The sequence below is a fragment of the Lithobates pipiens genome, unplaced genomic scaffold, assembly GCF_037356315.1.
Source record: "Lithobates pipiens isolate NorthernLeopardFrog02 unplaced genomic scaffold, aLitPip1_a1.2 Scaffold_23, whole genome shotgun sequence".
Lineage (NCBI taxonomy): Eukaryota > Metazoa > Chordata > Amphibia > Anura > Ranidae > Lithobates > Lithobates pipiens.
Window position 1 is genome coordinate 108032180 of NW_027507785.1, and position 26833 is coordinate 108059012.

Sequence of the window (26833 nt, forward strand, 5' to 3'; positions counted from 1 at the left end):
GGGGGGGGGTGGCACTGGGGGAGGATGGCTCTGGGGGAGGATGGCACTTTTTATTAAACTTTTTTTTTACTTTTTTTTTTTTTTTTTTACTTTTTTACACTGACGGCTGCTGCAGCCGTTCTTCTCTCCCCTCTCACACGCTGTCTGTGTGAGGAGGGAGAGCGGCGCTGAGAGATGATCTCATATGTTTACATATGAGATCATCTCCCATTGGACACGCCGATCACGCTGTAAACGGCCGCTGTGATTGGCCGTTTACAGCGATCTGTGTTTGCCTGTCCCCGGGGGACACGGCAAACACAGAACTTCCGCGATGCGCGCCCGCGGCGGCGCGCATTGCGGAAGTAAACACCAGGCCGTCCAGGGACGGCCAGGCACGGGAAGCCGCCCGCCCGAAGGCCGGCATTCGGCTATAGGGCGGGCAGGAAGCGGTTAAACTGGAATTCAAGTCTAGATCTAACTAAGCTTAAATCTGCTCCCACCTATACTAATAGTAGGAGGAAGATTTATGCACTTGCCTATTCTCAGGGCGCTCCGGTCCGGTCACGTGATCTCCCCACCAGTTGGCTTCAGATGAGAGGAGAGCTCGCCAACATAATAACTTCTCTTTGGGATCAATAAGGTATTCTGTATCTGAAAAGAGGAATCGCCTGATCGGAGACGTCACCCATAGGCTTACTATGGGACGTCTGTTGTTGGCTGTCCCTTCTGTCTCCTGAAATCGCCGCTGGGGAGATCATGTGACGGAATGGAGCGCATGCTAGAATAGCTAACTACAGTATATGCGTCTTCCATCTACAAGGTATTTAGAATAGGAGTTAAAAAGCTAGCAGCATTAGCTATAGAAAGCTGTAGCTGCCGAATGAATAGTAGACTGCAGTAGCGTTTTTCAGCCTTTTTTTTTTTTTTTTTTTTTTTAGCTGTAGTGTTTTTTTTTTTTTTTAACAAAATTATACTCCCACAAAAGCTTATGGCCTAAAAACACTGATAAATGCCAAATAGCCATGCTTTTCAGCATTTTTAAGCTTTTTTCAGAGTTAGAGCGTTTTTGCAGCTTAAAAGCTCCTCTTAAAACCCACTAGTACTGGGTTTTTTTGTCCAGCCAGAAAACGCCCCTGACAAAAACTGCTGATAACAGCCTATGGGAGTTATTTACTAAAGGCAAATCCACTTTGCACTGCAAGTGCCCTGCAAGTGCACTTGGAAGTGCTGTCGCTGTAGATCTGAGGGGTAGATCTGAAATGAGGGGAAGCTCTGCTGATTTTATCATCCAATCATGTGCAAGCTGTTTATTTTCCTTGCATGTCCCCCTTGGATCTACAGTGACTGCTCTTCCAAGTGCACTTGCAGTGCAAAGTCGATTTGCCTTTTAGTTAATAACCCCTTATGTGTGCATGGACAAATGGGATAACATGCTGGGGAGTTTACTAGCTGTAGAAAAAACAAACAAACATCTGAAGCCAAAAACAGCAGCTGTAAAAATGCCCAGTGTGCATGAAGCCTAGTTAGATCTAGCCTGAACTTCAACTTTCTATCTATTAAATTCTCTGCCCTTGTTGTTTTAACTTTGGATAGTAAAACAGTAAAAGTTTTTTTTTTCTGCCAGTAAATACCTTATACAGCCCACTTCCTGTTTTGTGTCTGGTAAATAGCCTAGGCTTATGACACCATGCACAACTCTCGTGAGAGTTTTCCAGGAAGGGAGGGAGGGTGAGCCAAAGAGAGCTGCAGGGCTGGAGGTGTGCATCTGTGTGTCTGTGTAAATCCAGGAAGTGAACAGGCAGCAGCGTGCTGCCCACAGTTAAAATGGCTGCAGCCAGACTTAGTGGAGGGAGATTTCTGCAGCATATTTGGCAAGTACAGAATCACATTCTATATAAAATAATATGCAAAGTGGTTGGAGGGAAACTTCAGAATGGCAAAAATGTTTTTATTACAAATTATGTGAGCAGACTGTAGTTCCCCTTTAAGTGTGCTACATGCAAATGTGATGACAAGGAAGCAGAGAACAAAGTGAACAGAGGGATGGCATCATGATCTTGCTGCTTCCCTTTCACTGCCCAGACAGCAGACAATTTATGTAGAGATGTTGCCACTGTATTCCCTACCTGTCTGTATACACTCCTTCATTACCAGGCAGCTTTTTAAGTGCTGTAATTGTTTGACTGAATTACTTGGTCGTGCAACACTGGACCCAAATAAATGTGATATATTTTTTTAAACAAAGTTTTCTTTTGATAACAGTTACTAAATACTGTTTTGTTTTTTGCTATATAAAAGGAAAAAAATACCTTTGCTTTCCTTACTTTCTGTTTTAGAACATATTAAAGCGGAGTTCCACCCAAAAGTGGAACTTCCACTGATTGGATTCCTCGCCCCCCCTCCGGTGCCACAATTGGCACCTTTCAGGGGGGAGGGGGGTGCAGATACCTGTATAATACAGGTATCTGCACCCACTTCCGGGAATAGACTCCCACTGGAGTCAGGCCCCTTCCCGCACTCCCCCCCCCCCGCTGTCTCCTGGGAAACACACAGGTCCCAGGAGATAGCGGCGACCACTTACACGTGCAGCATGACTCGCGCATGCGCAGTAGGGAGCCAGGAAGTGAAGCCGCAACGCTTCACTTCATGATTACCTCAATGAGAATGGTGGCGGCAGCAGCTGAGAAAAAAACATGGCATGCTGGTATTGCGGTGGTTAAAACATGGAGCTTGGCAATGGTGCACTAGGTACAATGCATACTGGTGAAAACATGTGACATACATAGGCAGGATGGGGAAGTTAATAGGCAGGATAAGGTATATGAATGATTTACAAGGCACTACAGAGACAGCATGGTGATGATGTGTACAGGAGAGGATGAAAGGGTTAAAAATGCTCCCACATTACAATAAATCAAATTAACAAAATCTGCTGCTGTCTATCCTGCACTGATTAATTATTTATTCATAAAATAAAGTAAGAGGAGGGCTCTCAGATGTAAACAGTTGTACTGTTTACATTTGTGATCACTATGATTGGCTAGTAACCACTGCCACTCTGGTTCTCTACATTTTTCCTATCATCTGTGCCATCTAATGACAGCGTGATCATAGCAATTGGGCACAGGCACACAAAGGAAACACAGTGCTGTTTTAAAATGGCACCCCAGAACACTGCGGCCTCCATTCCGCTATTTTGAAATGCATCGCAGTGATGAAGTGGTTAAAGCAGATTTAAACCCAGTTACTAAAATCTTCTATAAGCTTTAATAATGTCATTTTAAAATCATCAATCATTTGAAACTTTCAACAAGATAATACCTGGGGATCCTGCCAGGAGGGTCCTTGCTCAGTCACTTCCTGTTATGGGGCAGCAACTCTCTCCCACATGTATTCTACACTGTCAGCCTGTTATATGTGACTCTATTAGACTACAAGCAGCTATGCCATCACACTATTTACAGACATGGGCCACCATGGTCACTATTAAGAAACTGATCCAGAGACATTATGGGGTCGATTTACTAAAGGCACTCTGCAAGCGCAGTTTCTCCAAAGCTTAGTAAATTAGGTAAAGGGTCACTTTGCAAAAAAATACCCAATCAAAATATATAACAAAAAACAACAACTTATTTTTGCTTGCATATACTTGGATGATGGAAGTCAGCAGAGCTTCCCCTCATTTACTAAGCTCTGGAGCAACTGCTCTTGTAAAGTGCACAGTGCATTTGTCTTTGGTAAATCAACCCAATGCTGGAGTGAGTTCACGTAGACAAGAAGTGGCTGGAGGAGATCAGCGGCTGTGAGATGCAAAAAGGATAAAAAAATTATTTTATAGGAAACAAAATGGGATTATTTTATTTTAACCACTTGCCATCCGCTGCACACAGATATACGTCGGTACAATGGCAGCGGTGGGCAAATGGGCGTCTTTTTACTTCCCCTTTAAGAGCTGGGGATAGCAGGTGTGCACACGCAGCATGACTGTGCCCGCGGGACCGGCGGACTCAATATCTGCCAGTCTCCCAGCAATTGTGTCACGGAGCCTCAGAGCAGGGAAGTGCCTTTGTAAACAAGGCGTTTCCCCATTATGCCTTGTGTCATGACAGAGATCACTGCTCCCTGTCATCAGGAGCAGTGATCGCTGTCATGTGACTTGAAGCTCATCCCCTCCACAGTTACAATCACTCCCTAGGACACACTTAACCCCTTCATCGCCCCCTAATGGTTAACCCCTTCACTGCCAGTGTCATTTACACAGTAATCAGTGCATTTTTATAGCACTGATCACTGTATAAATGACAATGGTCCCAAAGTAGTGTCAAAAGTGTCCGATGTGTACCCAAATGTTGCAGTCCCAATAAAAATCGCAGATCGCTGCCATTACTAATAAAAAAAAAAAAATCAAAAATGCCATAGAACTATCCCCTATTTTGTAGATGCTATAACTTTTGCGCCAACCAATCAATATACACTTATTGCGATTTTTTTTAACCAAAAATATGTAGAAGAATACATATCAGCCTAAACTGAGGAAAAAAAATGTTTTTTTATATATTTTTGGGGGTTATTATAGTAAAAAGTAAAAAATAATGCGTTTTTTTCAAAATTGTTGCTCTTCAATTAAAACTGCAGAAGTGATCAAATAGCACCAAAAGAAAGATCTATATGTGGGGAAAAAAAGGACGTCAATTTTGTTTGGGTGCCCCGTCGCGCGACCACGCAATTGTCAGCTAAAGTGACGCAGTGCCGAATCGCAAAAGTGCTCTGATCAGGAAGGGGGTAAAATCTTCCGGGGCTGAAGCAGTTGAGGGTAGGATATATTAGGGTATTTATGATGCACAGTTTTTTAGCAAACTAAATGTTATCCGGTTGGGTTTACATCAGCTTGTAAAGTGGTGTCATGAATCTGCTTCTGCTGTATGGCAGAGCTGAGTAAATCTCATGCCACGGACACACGACTGGTCTTCCCGACGGACTTTCGGCGGAGGTCCGATGGACTTTCTGAGCGAACGGACTTGGCCACACACGACCAGACTAAGTCCGTTCGAAAATACATTTTTAAACGTGATGGCGTAAACGGGACTAAACAAGGAAGTTCAGTAGCCAGTAGCCAATAGCTGCCCTTGCGTCGTATTTGTTCCGTCGGACTAGCACACAGACGAATGTTTTTTATAAAAAGCAGTCAGACTAGCCCACACAAGATCGGACTGTCCGACGGACTGATCCTGTTGGACCTAGTCTGCCGGAAAGTCTGGTCATGTGTACGCGGCATCAGAACTAGATAGACAGAAATACAGATCTTTTTGCAGGTAGAACTATTGCCCTTTTATATGTATTGCAACTCTATTAAATGTTTGCCTGGAGTTCAGTATTAATAAAAAAAAATAGAGCATAACATCAGTTTACAGGAAACTGCCGTTCTTCCAATGTCCCTTCATGGTGTATCCTGGAGTAAGACACATATGAAAAACAGATTCAAGCAATATCTCAAAATAAAGCATCACATTCATTTTTTCTCCTAATCAATCCGATTTCACACCTATACCTCAACCAGAGCAATTTGTGAGATTTATTGATCTGTTCGTCAGACCATGTATATCATCCCCTACATTAGTCTTGGACATGTAAACTGTTGATCCGTACGTTTATTAGCTAGGCCGTCCTTGCTGCAATACTGCGAACTGTCACTCCCGGCCCGGGGAATCCGTCATTTTTATTGCTGTGTTTTCATTTTATTCCGGAAATTATTCCAATTGATGCTGCTCCCCATATGACTATTATTGAACTGCTGAATGATGATCTCTGTTCAGCCACACGGAGCACCTGCAGGTAGGACTATATAAATAATTTTTATCAGTGTCAACAAATGAAAATGTTTCATGAGCTTATTTATTTGACTCTACCCACAATGCATCGCTTTGACATGGTGCGATTCAGATACTGGAGAGCGGCTTGAGGCAGATGGATTAGAGCTGGTCTGTGCTTATCAACAAGCTCAAAAGGAGCTGATAAAAGATAGACGCAGTTCAGAGGTGTGTACATTCACGAAGGGGGCTGTAGGTGGCGCTGTTGTTCAACAAGAGATGACTAGCGAGTTGGCCAAGGACTGCGCTTTGCTGTCTTTATTCTCCTGTTGGCTCTGGAGTGGCTCGCAGACTGACAGTTCATGACGCAAAGTGTCCAAGACTTCATAAATATGTTCTTTTCCTAGAAAATAAAAGGGTTTGAACAATGCGGAAAATGTGACAAATTATCTCTGGCATTTCACTTGCAACCTCAGTCTGCTGGAATTACAATAAAGATCGCATTCAGACTTTTCTCAACAAAGACATTATTTTGATATAAAGTTCTTAAAAAACAGTACCTGGCAAAGCCTGGAAGTCCATAAAATATACTTTGACATGAATTTTGGATCATTTTCCCACTGACAGATTAAGTAGGGCTTTTAGTGCTGTGACCTCTTGCTGTCATTCTGAACCGCTCTTTCCCGCGGCCTCCGGTAGGAAGAGGATCGAGGGTGTAAATCATTTCTTTCCAGTGCCCGAAATTACAATGGACTGTCTGAGGATGCATATAACTGGCACATGCGGGAATATTAGGATATATGCTGTTTTGAAGTAGAACTGATTTTAAAGTGGTACAGGCATACCCCACTTTTAAGTACACAATGGGGTTTATTTACTAAAGCTGGAGAGTGCAAAATCCGACTCACTTCTGCATAGAAACCAATGAGCTTCCAGGTTTTATTACCAAAGCTTAATTGGACAAGCTGAGGTTAGAAGCTCATTGGTTTCTATGCAGAAGTGAGTCTGATTTTGCACTTTCCAACTTTAGTAAATAACCCCATTGTGTACTTAAAAGTGGGGTATGCCTTTATTAACCCAAAACCAAAAATTTAATATATTGCAGTTTACCAATCATTAGATATGGTGGCTGCATTTGTTTTCTCTTTTTATCCTTTCTCCCCTCCCTTTGTCACCAACCTCCTGTATTAGAATGCCCCACTCTGGATATAGGAGAACGGCGGGCTTATTTGAACATCAGCATTTGTTAATCTGGGGAGAGGTGAATGTTATATATACTAGCAGACTTATGTCCTGTACACACGGTCGGACTTATAGATGGAAAACGTGCGATCAGATCCTGTTGTGGGAAAATCCGATCGTTTGTGGGCTCCATCAGCCTTTTTCTGTTGGAATTTCCAATACACAAAGTTTGAGAGCTGGATCTAAATTTTTCCGACAACAAAATGCGATCATTTAAATTCCGATCGTGTGTAAACAATTCCAAAGGACAAAGTACCACGCAAGCTCAGAATAAATTACGAGACGAAAGCTATTGGCTAATGGCCCATTTATAAACCCGTCGTAAGTGTTCTGCGTCTACGTCGTTCTGAACGATCGGATTTTCCGACAACATTGTGCGACCGTGTGTATGGGTCATAAGATACATCAATATATTAACCTCTTCAGCCCTGGAACATTTTACCCTCTTCCCGACCTGAGCACTTTTTGCGATTCGGCACTGCGTCACTTTAACTGACAATTGCGTGGCCGTGCAACATTACACCAAAACAAAATTGATGTCCTTTTTTCCCCACAAATAAAGCTTTCTTTTGGTAGTATTTGATCACCTCTGCGGTTTTTATTTTTTGCGCTATAAACAAAAAAAGCGACAATTTTGAAAAAAAAAACAATATTTTTTACTTTTTGCTATAATAAATATCCCCCAAAAATATATTTAAAAAAAACATTTTTTTCCTCAGTTTAGGCTGATATGTATTCTTCTACATATTTTTGGGTAAAAAAAAAAAATTGCAATAAAGGATAATATATTGATTGGTTTGCACGAAAGTTATAGCGTGTACAAAATAGGGGATAGATTTATGGCATTTTTTTTATTAGTAATGGCGGTAATCTGCGACATTATGGCAGACCCATCGGACACTATTTTGGGACCATTGTCATTTATATAGCGATCAGTGCTATAAAAATGGACTGATTACTGTGTAAATGATACTGGCAGGGAAAGGGTTAAACACTAGGGGGTGATCAAGAGGTTAAGTGTGTCCTGGGGAGTGATTCTAACTGTGGGGGGGGGGGTGGGTGGGCTACCACTGACATGACAGCGATCACTGGTCCCGATGACAGGGAGCAGTAGATGCAGGGAAATGCCTTGTTTACATAGGCATCTCTCCGTTCTGCGGCTCTGTGACACGATTGCGGGACACCGGCGGAAAATCGAGTCCACAGGACCCGCGGGCATGGCCACGCTGTACGGGGGATGTACAGGTACGCCCATTTGCCCACCGCTGCCATTGCGCCAACATATATTGGTGTGCAGCGGTCGGCAAGTGGTTAAAGTCAAACACCAGCTCACACTGCAGTTACACAAGCATTTTTTGGGGGGTATAAAGGTTTTCCATGAATAAATAAAAGCTGATCACCACCTCTGCTGTTTGCTGACGTCACAAAGTTGGTCCAGAGTCTACAGGGATCTCGTCAATAACGTCAGGATCCATCTACATGCCTGACTAGCAGATAGATCAGCCTTTCAGTGTGTCCCCTGCACAGCCCAGCGCTCTAGTGAGTGCTGGAGGGGCAGAGCACAGAGCAGTAACTGAGACACTGTGCTCAGAGCAGACCAGAGAACTGAGTGATCAGCAGTATTTGATCACTCAGTTCCCAGTGTAGAGGTAGCAGCAGACAGATGCAGCATCAGACCAATGCTGCATCCATCTAGGTGAGTGCGAACAGTCTTTTTTCAAATTCTGCACTTCTTTAGGCCACGCTTTAATGCGCATTGAGTTAGGACAGCCCATTCATTTGACTGGGCTACCTAACACACTAAAGCGCACATACGGTATTTTTGGGCAGCACAACACAGGTGGTGCTGCATGTAACATAGGAGCGTCTCAATGAATAGCACCACATCACATCAATGCAGTAATGTGCGCATTACCACAGCACAATAGTGTGAACAGGGCATAAAAGGATAACAACACTACCTTCTCTCTCTCCATCCAGCAGCATGCCAATCCCAGAACAGCTGTATCAATTTATATATAACGTGATTTAGACACACAGCTGCATGTGTGTGATCTCTCCTTAAATCCCCAATGCCATTTAAGCAATAAAAGCCAAAGATATTGGACTGCATTACAAATTATTCTAGTCCCATTGTGAATAATCTCTGAACTACACTGCATACAAATATCTTCTGTCCAATGTAGCCTTGGAAACCTCTCCGCTCCTCCGACATGAAACTCTGACATGATTTCCTCATAGGCTTTCTAGGTCAAATGTTTAAACTGGTCAGCCATGTGACTACACGTGACTACAAAGCAAATCAGCACACATGAATGTTATGTGCTTGCACGGTAACAGCGGCAAAGCAAGCAGCACACACATTCATTAATGCGATGTATGTGAGCCATATGTGCGTTTACTACACGTGTGGATATAAATGGCCAAGCTGGCAGACCTAATTCCTCGAAATTAAAACTCACAGAATCTGGAGCGCCCCCAGAACTCTGGAAATGTATCTCTCCATCTGTTTCTCATTTCATTCATCTTCCTATGCTAGAAATACTGCAACTTGTTTTAAAGCTCTAGAGTCAGCACTCTACAGAACTTTGATGACTGCCTTGAAAATAAAAATAAAAGTCCACCGACTAAAGTGCAAATTCCATTTTATTTTATAACGGTGAATGCAAACCTGTTATTTACCCATACAGGACCACCACAGCTGTATATGCTCACCTTTCCTTCACTCCCGCTCTGCTCCATTCAGGAAACAAAACCCTATGTAAGATCAGATAAAAGGTGGAGTTGAGGCGCTGAACACAGATCCTTTGCCCAGAATGAGGAATTCCTTGTAATGCCCAATGGTCCGACTTTGGCAGCTCTCCACAAAGCATAGTCAAAGAGACTCACCAAAAAAGGGGGTAATCTTCACACAAAAAAATTGAAAAAAAATTGTGCACCAAAATCCTTTATTATTAATTACACATGACAACAGAACACCAAACGATAGTCAATGCGTTTCTGGGGGCTATAAAGCTCTCCTCAAAGTTTGGACAAGGTAGACTTATAGCAAAAGTTCCTAAATATAACCCTCCGGCAGAAGTAAGGACTGATGTGCAATTGTGCCTTCCTCTATAGCCAAAGCCAAGTAAGGCCCATTAATACGTCCCACTGTCAGAGTTCTAACCAATCCTTTTGCTTTGAGTCCAAAAGATACCTTTTTGCTATATTGTCCAAGCCTCGAGGAAGGGGATTGTTGGCCCCCGAAACACGCTGGCTGTCTTTTGCCATTCCTGTTGTCAAGAATAACTAGCAATAAAGAATTTTGGATGTTTGAGATGATCATTTGATGCTCTTTTTTCTTAACATTGACTGTGTAATCCTCTAACCACGTGACAGCGCTGAACCAACTCCCATGTACCAGCATTGTCACAGAAAAAAGGGGGAGTGAGGCTCCTCCCTCCCCAGACAAATGGGGTGATTTAATTCTATCCATCCCTGTGTCAGATTTTCCCTACCTTCATGTCTGATAAAACATTTTAAGCAAGCCAGGAAGACCGGGGGAAATCTTTTAACTTATGGCCCAGATAGAAGTTGTAACCTGACATGGGGGGGGCTAATCCTTTCCTATGCTATACAAAACGAAGAAAAAAACTTTTTGGCTAGACATACACTTTTGTGCCCTGTATACACGGTCGGAGTTTCCAACGGAAAATGTGCGATCAGACTGTGTTGTTGGAAATTCCAATCATGTGTGGGCTCCATCTGTGGACAATACCGACACACAAAGTGCCATGCATGCTCAGAATAAATTACGAGAAATTAAAAAGCTATTGGCTACTGGCATCTTTAGAGTCTCGTCGTACGTGTTGTACGTCACCTCGTTCTGAACGATTGGATTTCCCGACAACTTTGTGCGTCCGTGTGTATGCAAGACAAGTTTGGGCCAAAATCCATCAGGAAAAATCTGACGGATTTTGTCGTCGGAACGTCCAACCGTGTGTACAGGGCATAAGTTATTAAAATGAAATGACAATCCATGAGATAGTGATAACTTGGTTCCCAGTACATAATGACGTTCATACCTTGCTGGGGTTCCCTGCATATCTCCAAGGTGTTCAGTAACACCCTTCCCAATTCCTGCTGGGAGATTTCCTGTAAAGAGCAGAGAAACATGAATAGAGTAAAATAAGTGAACTGTCAGTGATCAATCATTTAGATATAAAAAACTTGAAATCTCTATACTGTATGCAGATAACATTACCTTTCATACAGAACTGATTTATTGCAATATTACACAGCAGCATACACACAAAATATAATGAGAAAAGGACAGAATAAGCCATTCTATATTGCCGGTGGACATATTTTGATGAAGCTTCATCTTGGATAAGGAGGCAGCATCTACTTTTTGTCATTTTAATCATGTCTTAAATCTGAACTTTAGATAATAACCTGCATATGCCTATTTATATAGAAAGAGAAATATACACATAAACATTCTAGAATTCTGTTTTATGATCCAGATACCCCTGCCAGACAGCACAGCCTGGTCCTCCCGTCAAAGTATACTGGAGATAAGTAATACTGCCTGGTGCAGAACACACCCTAGCCTGTCATTTGACAATGAACAGAACTGCAGTATACTGATGAGATCATTCCTTTGTTCTATCCTCCTGTAAGCATGTTCACATGTGCAAATCCGCTGCGCATAATTTATTCAGGGTTTTGGCCTGCACCCTTTCAGCTTGCTTTGCAGATTACAGATGGCGGATATCAGAAAAGATTTAAGTACTTATGTTGGTTCCATGTGAAATATGTTTAACGATTTTATCAATGATTCATAACTGGAATACTTGTTTTTTTTTATATTTATGTAGCACCTTCCTAGATAGGCTTTTTTGCTCTTCTGTTATCAATGGAGCAGCTGCTGATTGTTTGAACTGATTGGGTCTCACAGACTGCAGACTTGATTGCTTCTTCTTGCCTTCTGAACGACTCCAGAACATAGAAGTGGAGCAGGTCAAAAAGGTACCCTGAATATTTATGGGTCAGCAAATCCCTGGGGAGGTGTGCCCAGTAGGTGGATGCAGAGCACATAAATAGCCTGGGGTCTGGAGCAGGCTTGTTCTTGTACAGTAGGAGAGGTTCCCAGCCTGAAAGACTTCTGCCCTTATGGATAGCCCAGCTAAAGATTCTACCTGTGCTCATTGAGGTCCCAGCTGTGGCAGAACTGGGGGGGCTGTTCTGCTTAATAAAAAAAAAAACTTTCACGTTAAGGTAGTGACTGTTGCTGCTGCTATCTCTAGCATATCAATACTAGTGTTTTCCTGGCCTTGGACATTATTGGAGGCACCTCGGTGTTGTCCATTTTTTTTGGCCTCTGCTGGAGGAACTGTACTGAGAAGTAGTATTACAGTGAGGAGTATCCTCGATTTATTGCTCAATGTTCATAGAGTAGCCAACTGCTACCTATGCCCTATCCAGCAATAGATTCCAAAAAGGCAACACCTGCACTGTTTATTGAGCCAGAAGAATGACTATTGCTGTGTGCCTGGCTGCTGCTACCCTAATCTGGGGTAAAACCCCGGGGCAAACCAGTGTGCCCTACATCTTTGAATTATAATTTAATTAACTGGAAAGGGGTTGATAATAAGAAGCATGAATTAAGATTAAACCCATAAACAATTTAAAGTACTTACAAACGTAACTATATGGTAGGAGCGTGGCACTACAGATTGAAGACCCCCTAAGGGCATCCCTACCAGGAGCTGAGGTGGCGTAGAGCTGCCCAAAGCCCAGCGAGGACAGCATCCAGGGGGGTAGATTTCCAAGAAGTGAACAATAATCATGAATAGCCATGGATGCTGAAACCAAACAAGGACTGTTATGAAAATAGTATAGTTTGTATATTGTGCAAAGTGTTCTATACTTGGTAAAGGGTAAGACAAATAATATTTTTATTATAATAAGAAGTGTCAGTGAGGTCCAAGCATGTGCAGGGAGGTTACATAAATAGTGAAGGTTGGAGAGTAGAGTCATGTGAGAAGTTGGATAGAGACCAGATACCTAAAATTGGCAAATGAAAATAATGGTGAAAAGAAATGACCTGAAACTGAACAATAAAGTTCCAGTCCAGAGTGATACAAAGGTGAACCATATAGATTAGGTAAAACCACCAAGGTGAATCAACCTCCCATGAATGGAGCCTATAAGGACATATAAGGACACATGCCCACCAACGTCACGCAGGAATGCACCTAGGGAGAGAAGCCCCAACAATCGGACGGACAAGCCGTTCAACGTTCACACCAAAACATCCCTCCCAGCAGTCACCGGGTGAATAGACAGTGCCGGCGAGGCAGACATGCTATATGACACCGCATATCCGGCAAAGAAGGCGTGATGTCGGCACACGGCCAAGGTGCCTCAGGTCCCATAATCTACATTATGGAAAAGTTACGCAGAAACACCACAAGTTGACTTTAAAATGGCCAAGATTTCTTGTTGCTGGTGGGAGATAGTTGAAGCCAGCAATGTGTTGTATGCCTGACAGACAATTGATGAACACCCCCATATACTGCACTTTGCTCTGGGAGTTTTTTTTAAAGGGACTCTTGTCCTGATGAAGGCTGACTTGTCTCCAGCTTCAGTATCTTATGAGCCAATCTGGAACAAGCAAGTGGCCAGTAAGTAGAAATTAGCTAATCAGTCTGTGCTTGTCAGAATCCGAGCTAAGGTTTATCTGGGGAAGCCATGATACACAATGATGACAAACCCATCATTTTCAGCAGACTTCATAGGAAGACTTTTTTTTCAAAGATTTGAAACTTAAATATCTTCCTCGTCGGCTATTCAGGAAGCATTGAAGCCAATGCCTCAAAAATGCATCTAGACGAGTAACATTTTTAGAAGGAGAGATTAACAGATCTGCTCGTTATATATATTTATTTTACAAATACTCATTTCACACAGAGTGCACTTATAACATGCAAAGCATCAAGTGTGAAACTATAGCAGTAGCTTTTTCCTTTCAGATTGTCCAGCTCTAATTGAAGGGAGGCCATACAGAGCACAGATGGATATGGGAGAGGGAGTTAAGAGTCACCAAATAACATTCAACTATGGGTGAAATGTGAGCATCAGCTATTGAGCTTGGTAAATTACTTTTTACAGAAAGCAGTTAAGATTGGTCTGGAAAACATTTAAAAAAAAAAAGCACAGAGCTGGGAGCAACATTTAACAAATTACATATCAGGAAATTAAATTTTTGGGGAGTTGTGTATATATAACTTAAAGCGGAGGTTCACACAAAAAATGTAACCTCCGCTTTTTGGAACCATCCCCCCCCTCCAGTGTCACATTTGGCACCTTTCAGGGGGAAGGGGGGTGCTGATACCTGTCTAAGACTTTGCACCCACTTCCGGGCATAGACTCCCATGGGAGTCTACGCCATTTCCGCCCCCCGTGCTGTCTGCTGGGACACACAAGGGTCCCAGGAGACAGCGGGAACCAGTTGGGATGCGCAGCGCTACTTGTGCATTCGCAGTAAGGAACCGGGAAGTGAAGCCGCAACGCTTCTCTTCCTGATTCCCTCATGAAGGATGGCGGCGGCACCAGCCGAGAGCAGAGCAATTGATCGGCTTCGGCTGCCGACATCGGGAGCACCCTGGACAGGTAAGTGTCCATTTATTAAAAGTCAGCAGCTGCAGTATTTGTAGCTGCTGGCTTCTAATTTTTTTTTTTTTTTTGAGTGGACTCCCGCTTTAAAGTCTTAAAGTTCAGCTTTGGAACATGTTATGTTCCTGCCTCCGTATTTAGGGTGGAACATGTAACATGTTCCAGCTCCTGCCTCATCTCTGCCCTAATCCTTCCTCCCTGTGACAGTGGTCGGGGTTTCTCTCCCGCACCTGCTACCACAATTTAAAAACAGTGCGGATGTGTGGGGCTCCGCCCACACAGCCGCTGATCGTGGGTGCAATGCCTTATAGGCTGCAGTGAAAAAAAAAACAATAAATGCACATTTTGTTTTGTGTAAAAAAAGTGCATTTATTCTTTTTTTAAAAGGTGAACTTATTGTTTAATTCTTTTGACAAAAAAATAAAAGCTAGGTGGATTGCCTCATTGGCACCTGAGGAGAACATTTATGTAACAATATTTTATTAGAACGATTGCTCAGCGGCCATGACATACATACATACATACATACATAGCTCACTGCTATTCAATGTTTAAAAAATGGAAACTTAAGCACCACACCACTGCTAAGAGGTCCAGATACAATTTTTTTTCCATTTTACTCATCTGTCCAGTGTTTATAGACAGCCAAAAGGAATATGTTGAGCAGACTGAACACTAATCCTGGTCATCTCCATTAAACTTGCTGCTAATTATCTTTTGGGTTATTTGAGCTTATCGCATCCCTTTCTGTCTTGTCTCTGCAGGATGTTAGGTCTGCATAAAATTACTGTATGCGGAGCTCTAAAACGACATAAACAGAGGCTTTGTTCAGGCAGTGAGTCACAGAGACAGCACATATGCGCTTCGCATCGCCTCTGGTACATCAATAGGGCACCGCTGCCCCGTGCTAATGTCTGATTTAAATAGACAGATTTCTAAAATACAGAAGTATAGAGAGGTTGAAAAGCTGTTGCAAAACAGCTGTTGTCTTCAAAACTGCACAACAAATATGCTTCTATTTTTTCTGCTAGAGCGAATTACATAGCCTTGGTAAGGTCAGTGAAAATAACTTGGCTTTAGAAAAAAAAAGTTAAACACAATAACTGTTCCCACACCTTAAATACATGTAAAGTAAATGTAAAATGAAATAATACATTTGCTAAAGTACTGTAGAGCAAATAATTGCCTTTTTTTCTATGCAATATTTTTATTGGGTTGTCATATTGAATAGTAAAAACACAAGGGCAAAGACATAGACATTTCATAATGAATAATTCAAAATAATAATTTTTAAAATACAATACTGTTTTCAAGTGTATCTGTGGTCCAAATGTAAAATCATATATTCCACATTGTATTTCAATTCATTCTAGCCAAATCATTTTGAAGTTTGAAAACGTACGTTTTGGAGAACCACACATATGTATTTCCTTCTGTGACACATATTCACTATGCCTTATGAGTAGGCACTGCCATGTCACACATTTCACAGAGCCTGCCTTCTGATCTACAGAGGTGGTGGAAGTAGGTTTGCCACCTGTCTGGGAAAAACCCGGACAGTTCGAGTTTTGAATCATGTGTCCAGGTTTCAGTCCGCCTGAAACAGAATATTTAGACAGCAATATGACTCAGAATAGGGCCTGATAGGCGGGTGAGGGGGCATGATGCATGCCACATTATTATTCTCTTTGGAGCGCCCAAAGGTGTCCCAGGTTGGTTACAGTTCTATAGCGTATGCTAAAAAAACTTTTTTTTTCTGTGTGCTGCTAGAGTGTTTGGGTTTGGCATATTTAGTATTTAGTGGCAAAAAAACCCCCAAAAAAACCCAAAGGCACAAGCAGAGGAGAAGCTGTAAAGCATATCGTGAATTCAGGAAGTTGTGGAAAGAGATGGCCAGCAGACAGGAAGCAATTACAATGTGAAAGGCAATTTTTCAAGTAAGCTTATATTGTATTGTCAAAAACATTTTTTAAATTTCATTTACAATGTTGGTGTTATTGATCTCCTGCAGTCTCTTTCTGTTTACATGACATTACTTCAGCAACTTCTGCATATCATTCCTTGATAGTGACAATAGCGCACAATTCCTGACTAATGTGTTTTGAAATAGACATTTGCTGTCCCAATTAGAAGCCCAACTGGGAGACAAAAGACAGTTTTCATTTAATAACTGTAAGTACCTAAAAAGAATGTACATGGCAGGATTATTCTAATGAAAGCTGCAGATTTAGGAAGATTGAAAACGGCTCCTGAAATACATTAGCATGTTAATGTTTATGTGGGATTTTAGTGCTTGGTTTAACATATAAGCTGAACTCCAGGAAACTTTAAAGTCCGTATTTGCAGTGAAATGGCACCCACACTGGAAGGTTTAGCTCAGCCTTTCTCAACCTTTTCAACATGGAGGAACCCTTGAAATAGTTCTCCGGGTCTCAGGGAACCCTTGCTAAAAATTAGAAATCTACAACTCAGGATACATAAAGCCCCATTCACACTATCAGATTGTCTGCTGATTTTTTCCTTCAGGTTTACCAAAACCATGTAGTACAAGGGCCTGCCTGATTGAATACACATTGAAACCCCTAAGGTTTGACCTCATATTATATGGTTTTGGTAAATCTGATGGAAAAAATCAGCACACAATCTGATAGTGTGTATGGGACTTTAGTGTGATGGTCAGTGGGAAGAATGTTCCTTAGGCCGCGTACACACGCGGGGACTGTTCGCCCAACTTTGTCCGCTGAACAGTGTTTCGGCGGACAGTCCGCTCGTGTGTGGGCTTTCAGCGGACAGTTTCAGCGAACAGTCTGCTGAACAAAGTTTTTCGGAAATTCCGAAAAACTGTCCGCTGAAACTTTGTTTCAGCGAACAGTCCCCTCGTGTGTAGGCTTGTTCGTCAAACTAAGTTCCGCGCATGCTCAGAAAGGATTTACACGCCGAAAGTTGTATTGCAGTGTATAGGACGTCGTATTTTTCGTCCCGTCGTACGTGCCGTTCACGTCATCGCGCACGGTTTCAGCGGACTGTTCGTTCGTCGTGTGTGGGCAAGTCCGTCCATGCTAATTTTGAGCGGACTGTCCGCTGAAACTGTTTGACGGACAAAGTTGAGCGAACAGTCCCCGCGTGTGTACGCGGCCTTACACTTGTGGTCATAAGAATTACCTCCTTACAGATAGCTAAAAAGATCAATGGTATCAGTGAGAACTTATCTGAGAGGCAGAAATTGCTGAAGGAACCCCTAGAAACCTCTGGAGGAACCCTGGTTGAGAATCACTGGTTTAACTGTTCTTAGAGACTTGGTAAAGCACTTATACTTACTCAACCCTCTGCTCCTGCAAGCTCCTCTGTGCTACTAGACCAGTCCCTGCAGGCTCTTCTTCCTTAAGCTCCAATGGACAAATGACCTCTAATGCAGTGGTCATCAACCCTGTCCTCAGGGCCCACTAACAGGCCAGGTTTTATGTATTACCTTGGGGAGATGCAGATTATAATACTGCAATCACTGAGCAGCAAACAATATCACCTGTGATGTATTTCAGTTATCTTGCAAACCTGGCCTGTTAGTGGGTCCTGAAGACAGGGTTGATGACCACTGCTCTAACGTCATCAAAACCAGTGCAGGGACCAAAGTACTTCTCAGCATCATCACATCCACGTCCAAAGCTCTAGAGCAAATATGTCGAACACAAGGCCCGCAGGCCAAATTTGGCCAACCAGGCCTTGCCGTGTGGCCCTCATTCCCAGTTTTGCTGCCGAAACGTGGTGGAATTCCATTTCGCCACCTATGGCTCTCACCCTCCACTCCTCCCTGCTGTCATTTGTAAACACAGAAGCCTTCTGTATTTACAAGGGACAGCTCTGCTCTCAGCAGCTGCTGGTACGAACAGATCCCTGTACATACTCATGGCAGAGACAGATCTCCAGAATCTTAGAGAGATAACGATCTCACTGCAAGGAGAGGCAGAGCCACCTACACAGGGAGGTAGGGAGATGCAAAAAGCTTTAGTAGATTGGGGTTGCACACTGTGCACAGCACCCCTAAACCCTGCACTCTGTACACAGCACACCCTGAACTCTGCACTCGGTACATAGGGAACCCGTGGAACAACACTCTGTACATAGCAAACCCCTAAACTCTGCACTCTGTACATATCACACTCCTGAACTCTGCACTCTGTACCTAGTCCACCCCAGATACAACAGGTTCTCCGAAGGCAACCATACTGCTGATGTGGCCCTTGATTAAATTCAGTTGACATCACTGCTCTAAAGCCACTGCCCTTGCAAAGTACATCCTTTAGTTAGTGCCTAGTAAATCAATTCCAAAGTGTTCTCTGACTAGAAGAGGTTTAGAGAGTGACATCACCTCTGTCTCTCCACCTTGTCCAGTCAGAAAATGGTTTGTATTTATTTAGAAAATGCAAAACATTCTCTGAATTGCACCTTAGCCGAGCGGCTGACTTCCTGTGTGCAAAATACAGCAGGGCAGCTGCTCAGCATGGGACCCGGAAGCAAGTGGAGATCACAGCGACAGAAGTAGCAGTGACTTCTTCAGGGATTTCCAGCTTCCAGCGTGATCAGCCAGGTATGGTATGGTCCAAGCTAGTCCAATGTAACAATGTATAAAATATCTACTGTATACCTGGAATTCTTGTTCAAAGCATCACAGACCAAATGTCTTTTTATTTGGATATGCATAGAGTGGAGAGGGATTAGAACACCTGTCAGTTTGTATTGCTGTCTGTGCCCCTGTTAGGGAGAGCCACTCTCTCAATTTGCCCTGTTTACCGTTATCATTGAAAGTGAAAGAAAAAGAAAATCCAAAGTTTTGGGTTGACATGGTAACAAGAACAGAGGGGAAAACTCAAAACGGGGACACTAGTTCTGGTGACCCTGGGGACAACCAGGGATTCCCTCACTTTGGAGGAATTTCATCTCACTTCCAATCTTGGCTATGGGACAGGAAGAGAGGGAAAATGTCCCCAATGGGACACACATGGCAAAAAAAAACTGAAAGCAGTTATAACCCTACATTATTATATCCAAAATGAAAATAAAAAATGTTGCACTAGTGACTCTTTAATTTGGGTACTTGCAATGAATAGGCTAATTGTTGTGCTTATACTTAAAAGTGTTACTAAACCCAGGACCATGCATTCACTATATCTGGTCTCCCACAGTACAAAGAACATGGAAATGCAATTATTTTAGTAATTATTTATTTTAGAAACTGCTAAATACTTTTTCTCATTAGTATATAGCAGTCTTGTGACATCTATCAGTGCCTGGTTAAAGCTTGTAGGAGGAGTTTTCATTTTCCCTTGATTGTCCTATCAGGCTGCAGGACCCCTGACCCTCTGTCTGGACAGTACTGATTGGCCCTGTCACGATCACATGCATCCTCCCAAGAAAAAAAAACTCTCTAGCAATACACAGCAAACTGAGCATGTGCAGCCTGTCTCCAGTAATGCTGTCTTATCCGAACATGTTCTGAAGTCAGTGGAAGAAGAGGAGGATCAGAGAAGACAGGATCAAAGAGCCTTTTTTACACAATGCAGCGGATTAATCCCTTGGATTCCACAGTGAGTATAACAAGCAAGCTTTACTGCATATACAGGCTGATTTTACTGTTCTGGGTTTAGTAACATTTTAAAATAGGGATTTTTTTTTTTTTTTTCGTTTTTTTATTCCTTGGTTGTCTTAAGCTTTAGTTTACTACTGAAGATTTATTTTAGCTCCTATAAATCCCCTTTACTGTTTGATATATGAGTTTATTTTTTAATTTGCTGAGGTCTGAACAATGCATCCACAAATCACGTCACTGCAACTTATTTGTTTTCTAAATTTATACAAACAGCTACAAATAAGAAAATGATACACATTTATTATTATAGCAGGCTGCAGTTTTGCGAACAAAAAGATTGACGGCATCTTTATGAATGCTTACAAGACGGCATACAAACTGAAATATATAAACAGTTTAATTTGCAGGACACAAGTAAACTCTCATTTCCATTAGGCTTTCTGAATCAGAATCTAACACAGATAAGCATTTTATTTCCAGCGTGTACAGCAGTAATGGGCTGCCATTGTTTTAGGATTCTCCATCCTAGCTCCATCTCATTACCTAAATTTAAAAGGAAAATATTTATTTCCATCTTCGCGGTTGAGAGTCATACGCATACATATTCATAACAAATATCTGAGAAAAGTCACAGCAGAGGGAGGTGAGAGGCTCCAGAAATTTAAATAATTCTTGATGAGAGATGATGAAATCCATAAGACTCTAACAGCTCGATGTCGAAGTTTAAGTCAAGGTCATAAAAGGAGAAGTTTTCAAAACATTTTTGTACATTGCTGTACTACAGTTCTGATTTTACATGATCTGCAGTGGTAGCTTTGAAGCGCAAGTTTAGCCAAAACTTTTCTATTTGTTTTGAAAAGAATTGGGTACAATTTTTAACCACTGTAAGGTTTTCAATGCTATTCAGGCCTCCGTTAGCGAGACTTACCCTAAACAAACCTTGGTGACAACAGTTTCGCTAGACAGTCAGGGCTCTTTCACATTGGTGGCAGTATGTGCCACCCTTTGAAAAGTGATCCACAGTAAATTACGTTTGAAAGAGAAGTTTGAGATCTAAACAAAACAACCATTTATACTCACCTAGGTGGATACAGCATTGGTCCGATTCTGTCCCCTGCCACCTCTAGACCGAGAACTGACCAAGCAAAGACTACTAATCATTCAGTTCTTGATGTTCAGTGAGCAGAGAGCCGACAGTCAATCCCTGGCTCTCTTCTCTGCCCCTCCAGTGCTCACTGGAGCTCCGGGCTGTGGAGAGGCAGGAGTGGCTGGCTTAGTTTCTGAGCGACTTGCTGAGAGGTCCCAGGCATCTGGGTTGATTACTGGTTACTGGCCCAGGCATCTGGGTTGATCTCTTCGGAGCCTGGACTGGCTGAGTGACACATCAGCCAACAGCGGACTTAAGCCCGCTGCTGGCTGAATATGAGTCACAGGAGTACAGAACTAAGTGCACTCCGATGACCCATAGAAGAAGTATGGCCAAAGGAGTTTTGGCCATACATCTCCCTTAAAGCGGAGTTCCACCCAAGAATCAAACTTTCACTTTAAGGGAGGTGACCCCCTGACATGCCACTTTTGGCATGTCATTTTTAGAGGGTCCCAGCTCCCACTTCCTCTCAGCGCACCGCGGCACCGGAAGGGAGATCACCTCTCCTCCTTTCCTCTTGGCAATCATTTGGGACATGTCACAGGTCCCAGGTGATTGTAAACTACAGTAGACACAATGCAATATGCTAGAATCAATATTAAATCTGCAAGCTGTATTTTATTATTCTACTAAAAGACCACATTGTGGTTGACTTACTAAAGGCAAATGGGCTGGTCACTTGGCAAGGGAAGTTGCACATTGTGAGGAAATTCTCTGCAGAACTTAGTGGATGCAGTGAAGCTCTGCTGATGTCCATCATCCAATCATGTACAAGCAAAAATGCTGTTCTTTTATTTTCCTTGCATGTGACTGGGTATTTTTTTAAAGTGAAATTTCACCACATTCATCAAGCCCTGGGGAATATTCCCTTGCAATGTGCAGTTTCTTTCAAAGTAAATAGTCAGTATGTCTTTAGTAAATCAGCCCCACTGAGTTGTCTCTTACCAGGTCACGTAGTTGCTGAAGAAGCTGTAGAACATCAAGAAGCTTCTCCTCAATCAGAGATAGCCTAACTCGCTCTGTTTCCAGCATCTGAAGATCTATCCTCATCAACTCAATTTCCTCAGCTTTCCTTTCCAGTTCTTCAATGAATGGCGTCTTCATCTAGAAAAAGTGAATATATTAATGACCAGGTTACTATATAAATATTTCTTGGGAATTACAACCTGTTGAGTTAGTCAACCACAAAATGAGAGCTGCAAGATGTGTTTGTACAGCTTCTTCACACAGAAGAGAAGGTTACACATAGCAGAAGTGATGCTTCAGGAAGAAGTATTTTCCAGCATTGAGACACAGATAATGGTAAATACACAAAGGCAAGCTGGACTACTGCATATGTGTCAGCAATCAATAAAACTTTATTGAAAGGAACAGCCCATCAAATTTCACTCTTTAGCTGGAAACACACTATTACATTTTTTTCATAGTGTGTAGGGGCTGAACTAAAAAAAAAAAAAAAAAATGCACAGATTTCTATACAGCGCAGATAGCTGAATCTCCTTGCTGGGCTATTGTATTGAGACAGATGATGGTGCCAGATGTCAATCTACAATAGCTACAGTTGACTGAATGCAGCCGCTCTTTATCGGGCAATTTTCCACCCGGCTACAAAGGATGTCGGATGGGATATGGTCACCAGAGCCACCCACTAATCAAATTCAAACAATATATGGCCAGCTTTTCTCTGATGTGTTTTACCCCAGACTCGGGGCTTGGTCATAGAGATGAAAGTAATGAAAATGGGTAGAGATTTATATACAAACAAAAAGAAGGAGAAGCGGAAAACATTGCTCATAATATAAAATATTCCATTCAAAATTGAAACTTTGCTGCATTCCACTATTCAGGGTAAAGGTCTAAAATATGTTTCACTTATTTAAAGGCATTGTACACTTTCCCTGTTTTAATGAGGTAATGGTGTAGTTACGCATATTCCCTGTGCTGTTTGTTTGCCTTACCTTGTGACGATGGGCTGTAATAATATTTATGTGTATTAAAATTGGAATCAGTGGTATATTTCTAGGGGGGAGGGGGGTAGCAATCTATCCACCAACCCCATCTCCTATTCCCCCCCCCCAGGTTGGTCGGCCCCAGCACTTACCCTATCTAGGCTGCGGGGTCACTCCAGTCAGTGGGCCTCTGTGCCTCCTCCTTCCTCTGCTTCAGGGCTGCATGGTTTCTCCTGCGTCTCCTCCCTCCTCTTCCATGGCAGAGGTAGAAGCAACTCAATAGGATCGCTTCTCCTCTCTGCCAATCGGGTCTCAGGACCCCCTTCCTGAGCCGGGATTGGCTGGGCGGAGAAGCAGAGAGACAATAGTGGATATTAATTTGCTATTGTCACACAAGTCCACCCTTTTTTGAAGCCAATTAGAGCCCAAGGCTCTAATCATGTGCTTCTAAAAAAAAAAAACACCTCCTATTGAAATCCATGCATCCGTCGCCCTGCATGTAAATTAGGGGCCGAGCACATGGATTAGCTGCCGCTAATTGGAATATTAATGTTGTGGCTACAGTTTGTAGTGTTATGACTGATCAGTTTCCCTATGCCCATGTATTCATAAAGCTAGCTTGTCCCTAGGGACAAGCAGCTTCTAAATCCGTGTCACACCATGCCCAATGCATGCCTCACCATTTCCTCTGTAGCATATTACAAATGTAGAATTGCTAATGTGATGAAACATCTCTTCCAGCTACATAGCAAGCTCTCTGTTAATTGCTCTGCCTATTTGTGTCTGTTTTAGATTTAATTACTGTTTAACTCTCACCTGCACCAGCATTAAACATAGAGTTCCAGGAAATGTCAGTTCTCACACTACAGACAGAGGTCATACACTAACTTGTTCATGTTATATCACTAAGAGAAACTTCTGATACAGGAATGTCAATATTGAATCCACTATAGGCTGCGCGGACAGGGCAACAAATGACACCATGAAACTACATGATGAATGCACATCTTATTCATGTGAAAAACTCAAGGTGCAGGTAAAAAGCTTTATAATGCCTTTAACCTCCTGTTGGTAAACACAACACACAGATCTGGCTGGATTTCTCCCTGCTATCATTCACCATTCAAAACTGAAAGCAAAGAGAGACCCAACCAAATGATCTGTGGGTAAATGCAGCCCACATAGTTTTTTTTTAATACTAAAACTGGAGAGTGCAAAATCAGTCTCACTTCAGCATAGAAACCAATCAGCTTCCAGGTTTAATTGCCAAAGCCTAATTTAACAAGCTGAGGTTAGAAAATTATTGTTTTTTCAGCAGAAGTAATACTGATTTTGCACTCTCCAGCTTTAGTAAATAAACCCCATATACTTGCATACACTTGTTAGGCACAAAGCTAACCCTTTGTTTGGCCTACTGATCACTCCTGTCACCCAGCCAGGATCATTACTACGGTGTACAGTATCTGTCACCAACGACATCAGTGTCAGTTAGTCAGTTAACTGTACTTGTGTTCCAATAGTATAGTATCCCCAAAAATGCAATGATAGCAGATCAACCCTGATCACTATAACAAAATAAATTTCAGCCTAATTTTATGAAGAAATTACATTTTTATTGGATATGTTTTATAACAGAAAGAAGAAATATTTTTTATCAAACTTTTCTGTAATTTTTTGTTTATAAAATAAAAAATAAAAAACCCAGTGGTGATCAAATACCAAAAGAAAGCTTGATTCATGTGAAAAAAGTGATACAAATTGAATTTGCGTACAGTGTTGCATGAGCCAAAAATAGCATAGAGCTGAATAGCAAAAATGTTCCTGGTCACGAAGGGAGTAAAACCTTCTGGAGATGAAGTGGTTAAAGTAAATGTTTTGGATAGACAGAAATAGTTAAAATCCTGTGATTGTTTTTTTTTTGCTGAAAGTGTTCTGTTAGGGAAGTCTCCTTTCACTTCTTGTCCCAGAAAAGTATCAGAGATGTAATAGGAACAGGTGCTCTTATTTGTAGATATGCCCTCAACATTTGTTGACAGCTCTAAAATGATAGAATTATAGATTGCCCCTCGTTTTCCGTCTTGGTGACAATGATCCAAAAGAATAACACAGTAATAAAAGCTTAATGGAGGGTCTAACCCTTTACCACTCTCTACAAAACAGAAAGAAAAAAATTTACCTTTACATAGACTTTTAAAGAGGAAGTAAACCCTTACAAACCACTTTGACCTACAGGTAAGCCTAGATTAAGGCTTACCTGTAGGTCCAAGAAATATCTCCTAAACCTATATGGTTTAGGAGATATTTGCCCGAAAACGGGCAACGCTGTCTACGGCGCATGCGCCGTAGACAGCGGCGCGCAGGCGCACTAAACGCGGCAGTTCCAAGAATGGAGCTGCCGTATTTGTCGACTCCCGTGCGCATGCGCGGGAGTGACGTCATCGCGGCTTTGCCGAATGACAGCGGCGGAGCTGCGAGACGCCACTCCCGTGCGCATGCGCGGGAGTGACGTCATTGCGGCTTCGCCGCTGTCATTCGGCAGAGCTGCGAGACGCCACAAGCAAGATGGATGCGGCGGACTACAGGGGACAGCGGCGACTTCGCTGGCTCCTGTGTCAGGTAAGTGACACATAATGGGCTACTATGCGATGCATAGTAGTCCATTATGCTTTACCTTTGCAGGGAAAAAAAGAGAAAGTAAACTCATCAGGGTTTACTTCCTCTTTAAACATAAAGAAATCTCCTCCCCACGTCGCTTTATTAACTTGTTCTATTATTTGTAATTATAAGGAATTCATCTTTAAGTTCTGTTTCTGTATGAAGTGAATTTTCTCAGTTTTGTATATGTATAAAAAGTGTTCCCAAAGTAGAACTTGCAGCCTCCTGGCAGTCCTATCAGCATATTGAATCTGACGTTCTTCGCAGATCATTATGTAAATGATAAAAAAAAGGGTATTGCAATGTACTTTTAGGTCAGTTCAGTACTGCTATATTTTATATGATGTGTTTCTCAACACCTAGATGAGAAACATTTAAAAATTCTATTATTTTCCTTCTGTTAAAAAAAAACAACAACAATTCTATTATTTCCTAATCATTTCTCATTTACTATAAAGAGGCTAGGTAAAAGGTAAACCACTCATGGTAGGTGCTTTCCTAGAATCAAACTGTATTCCTGTTTTAAATATAACAGATAAAGGTGACATCTCCTATCACCACCTGCACACAAATCACTTCTGATGCTGACCAGTCCTTACCTCTTCCATTAGAGCCTCCAGATCCTTCATTTCCTGTTCCTTAACTGCCAGCTCTTCTTTCATATTCGCAACCTTCTTGACCCATAAGACAAGCATATTCTTGTAATTATTACCATCAGACCTGATATCACACAGGAACTTTCGTATTCTCCTGTCTTCACACCTAGCAAAATAAATTCACAAGTTAATGTGCCCTTCAGATATACTCT

At 42.1% G+C, this 26833-nt stretch overlaps 1 protein-coding gene across 2 annotated transcripts in view; it reads right to left on the bottom strand.

Moving 5' to 3' along the window:
* Nucleotides 1-1522: 1522 nt before the first annotated feature.
* EFCC1 (EF-hand and coiled-coil domain containing 1) overlaps nucleotides 1523-26833 on the bottom strand; it is a 222151-nt gene continuing 196840 nt past the window's right edge. For both annotated transcript variants that reach the window (XM_077452159.1, XM_077452158.1), the window contains exons 5-8: nucleotides 26625-26787; nucleotides 22367-22525; nucleotides 11096-11165; nucleotides 1523-6192 (exon numbers count right to left, since the gene is read on the bottom strand). In XM_077452159.1, the coding sequence (XP_077308285.1) occupies nucleotides 6059-6192; nucleotides 11096-11165; nucleotides 22367-22525; nucleotides 26625-26787 (526 nt within the window). In that variant the 3' untranslated portion in view covers nucleotides 1523-6058. The remainder of the gene's footprint in view (nucleotides 6193-11095; nucleotides 11166-22366; nucleotides 22526-26624; nucleotides 26788-26833) is intronic.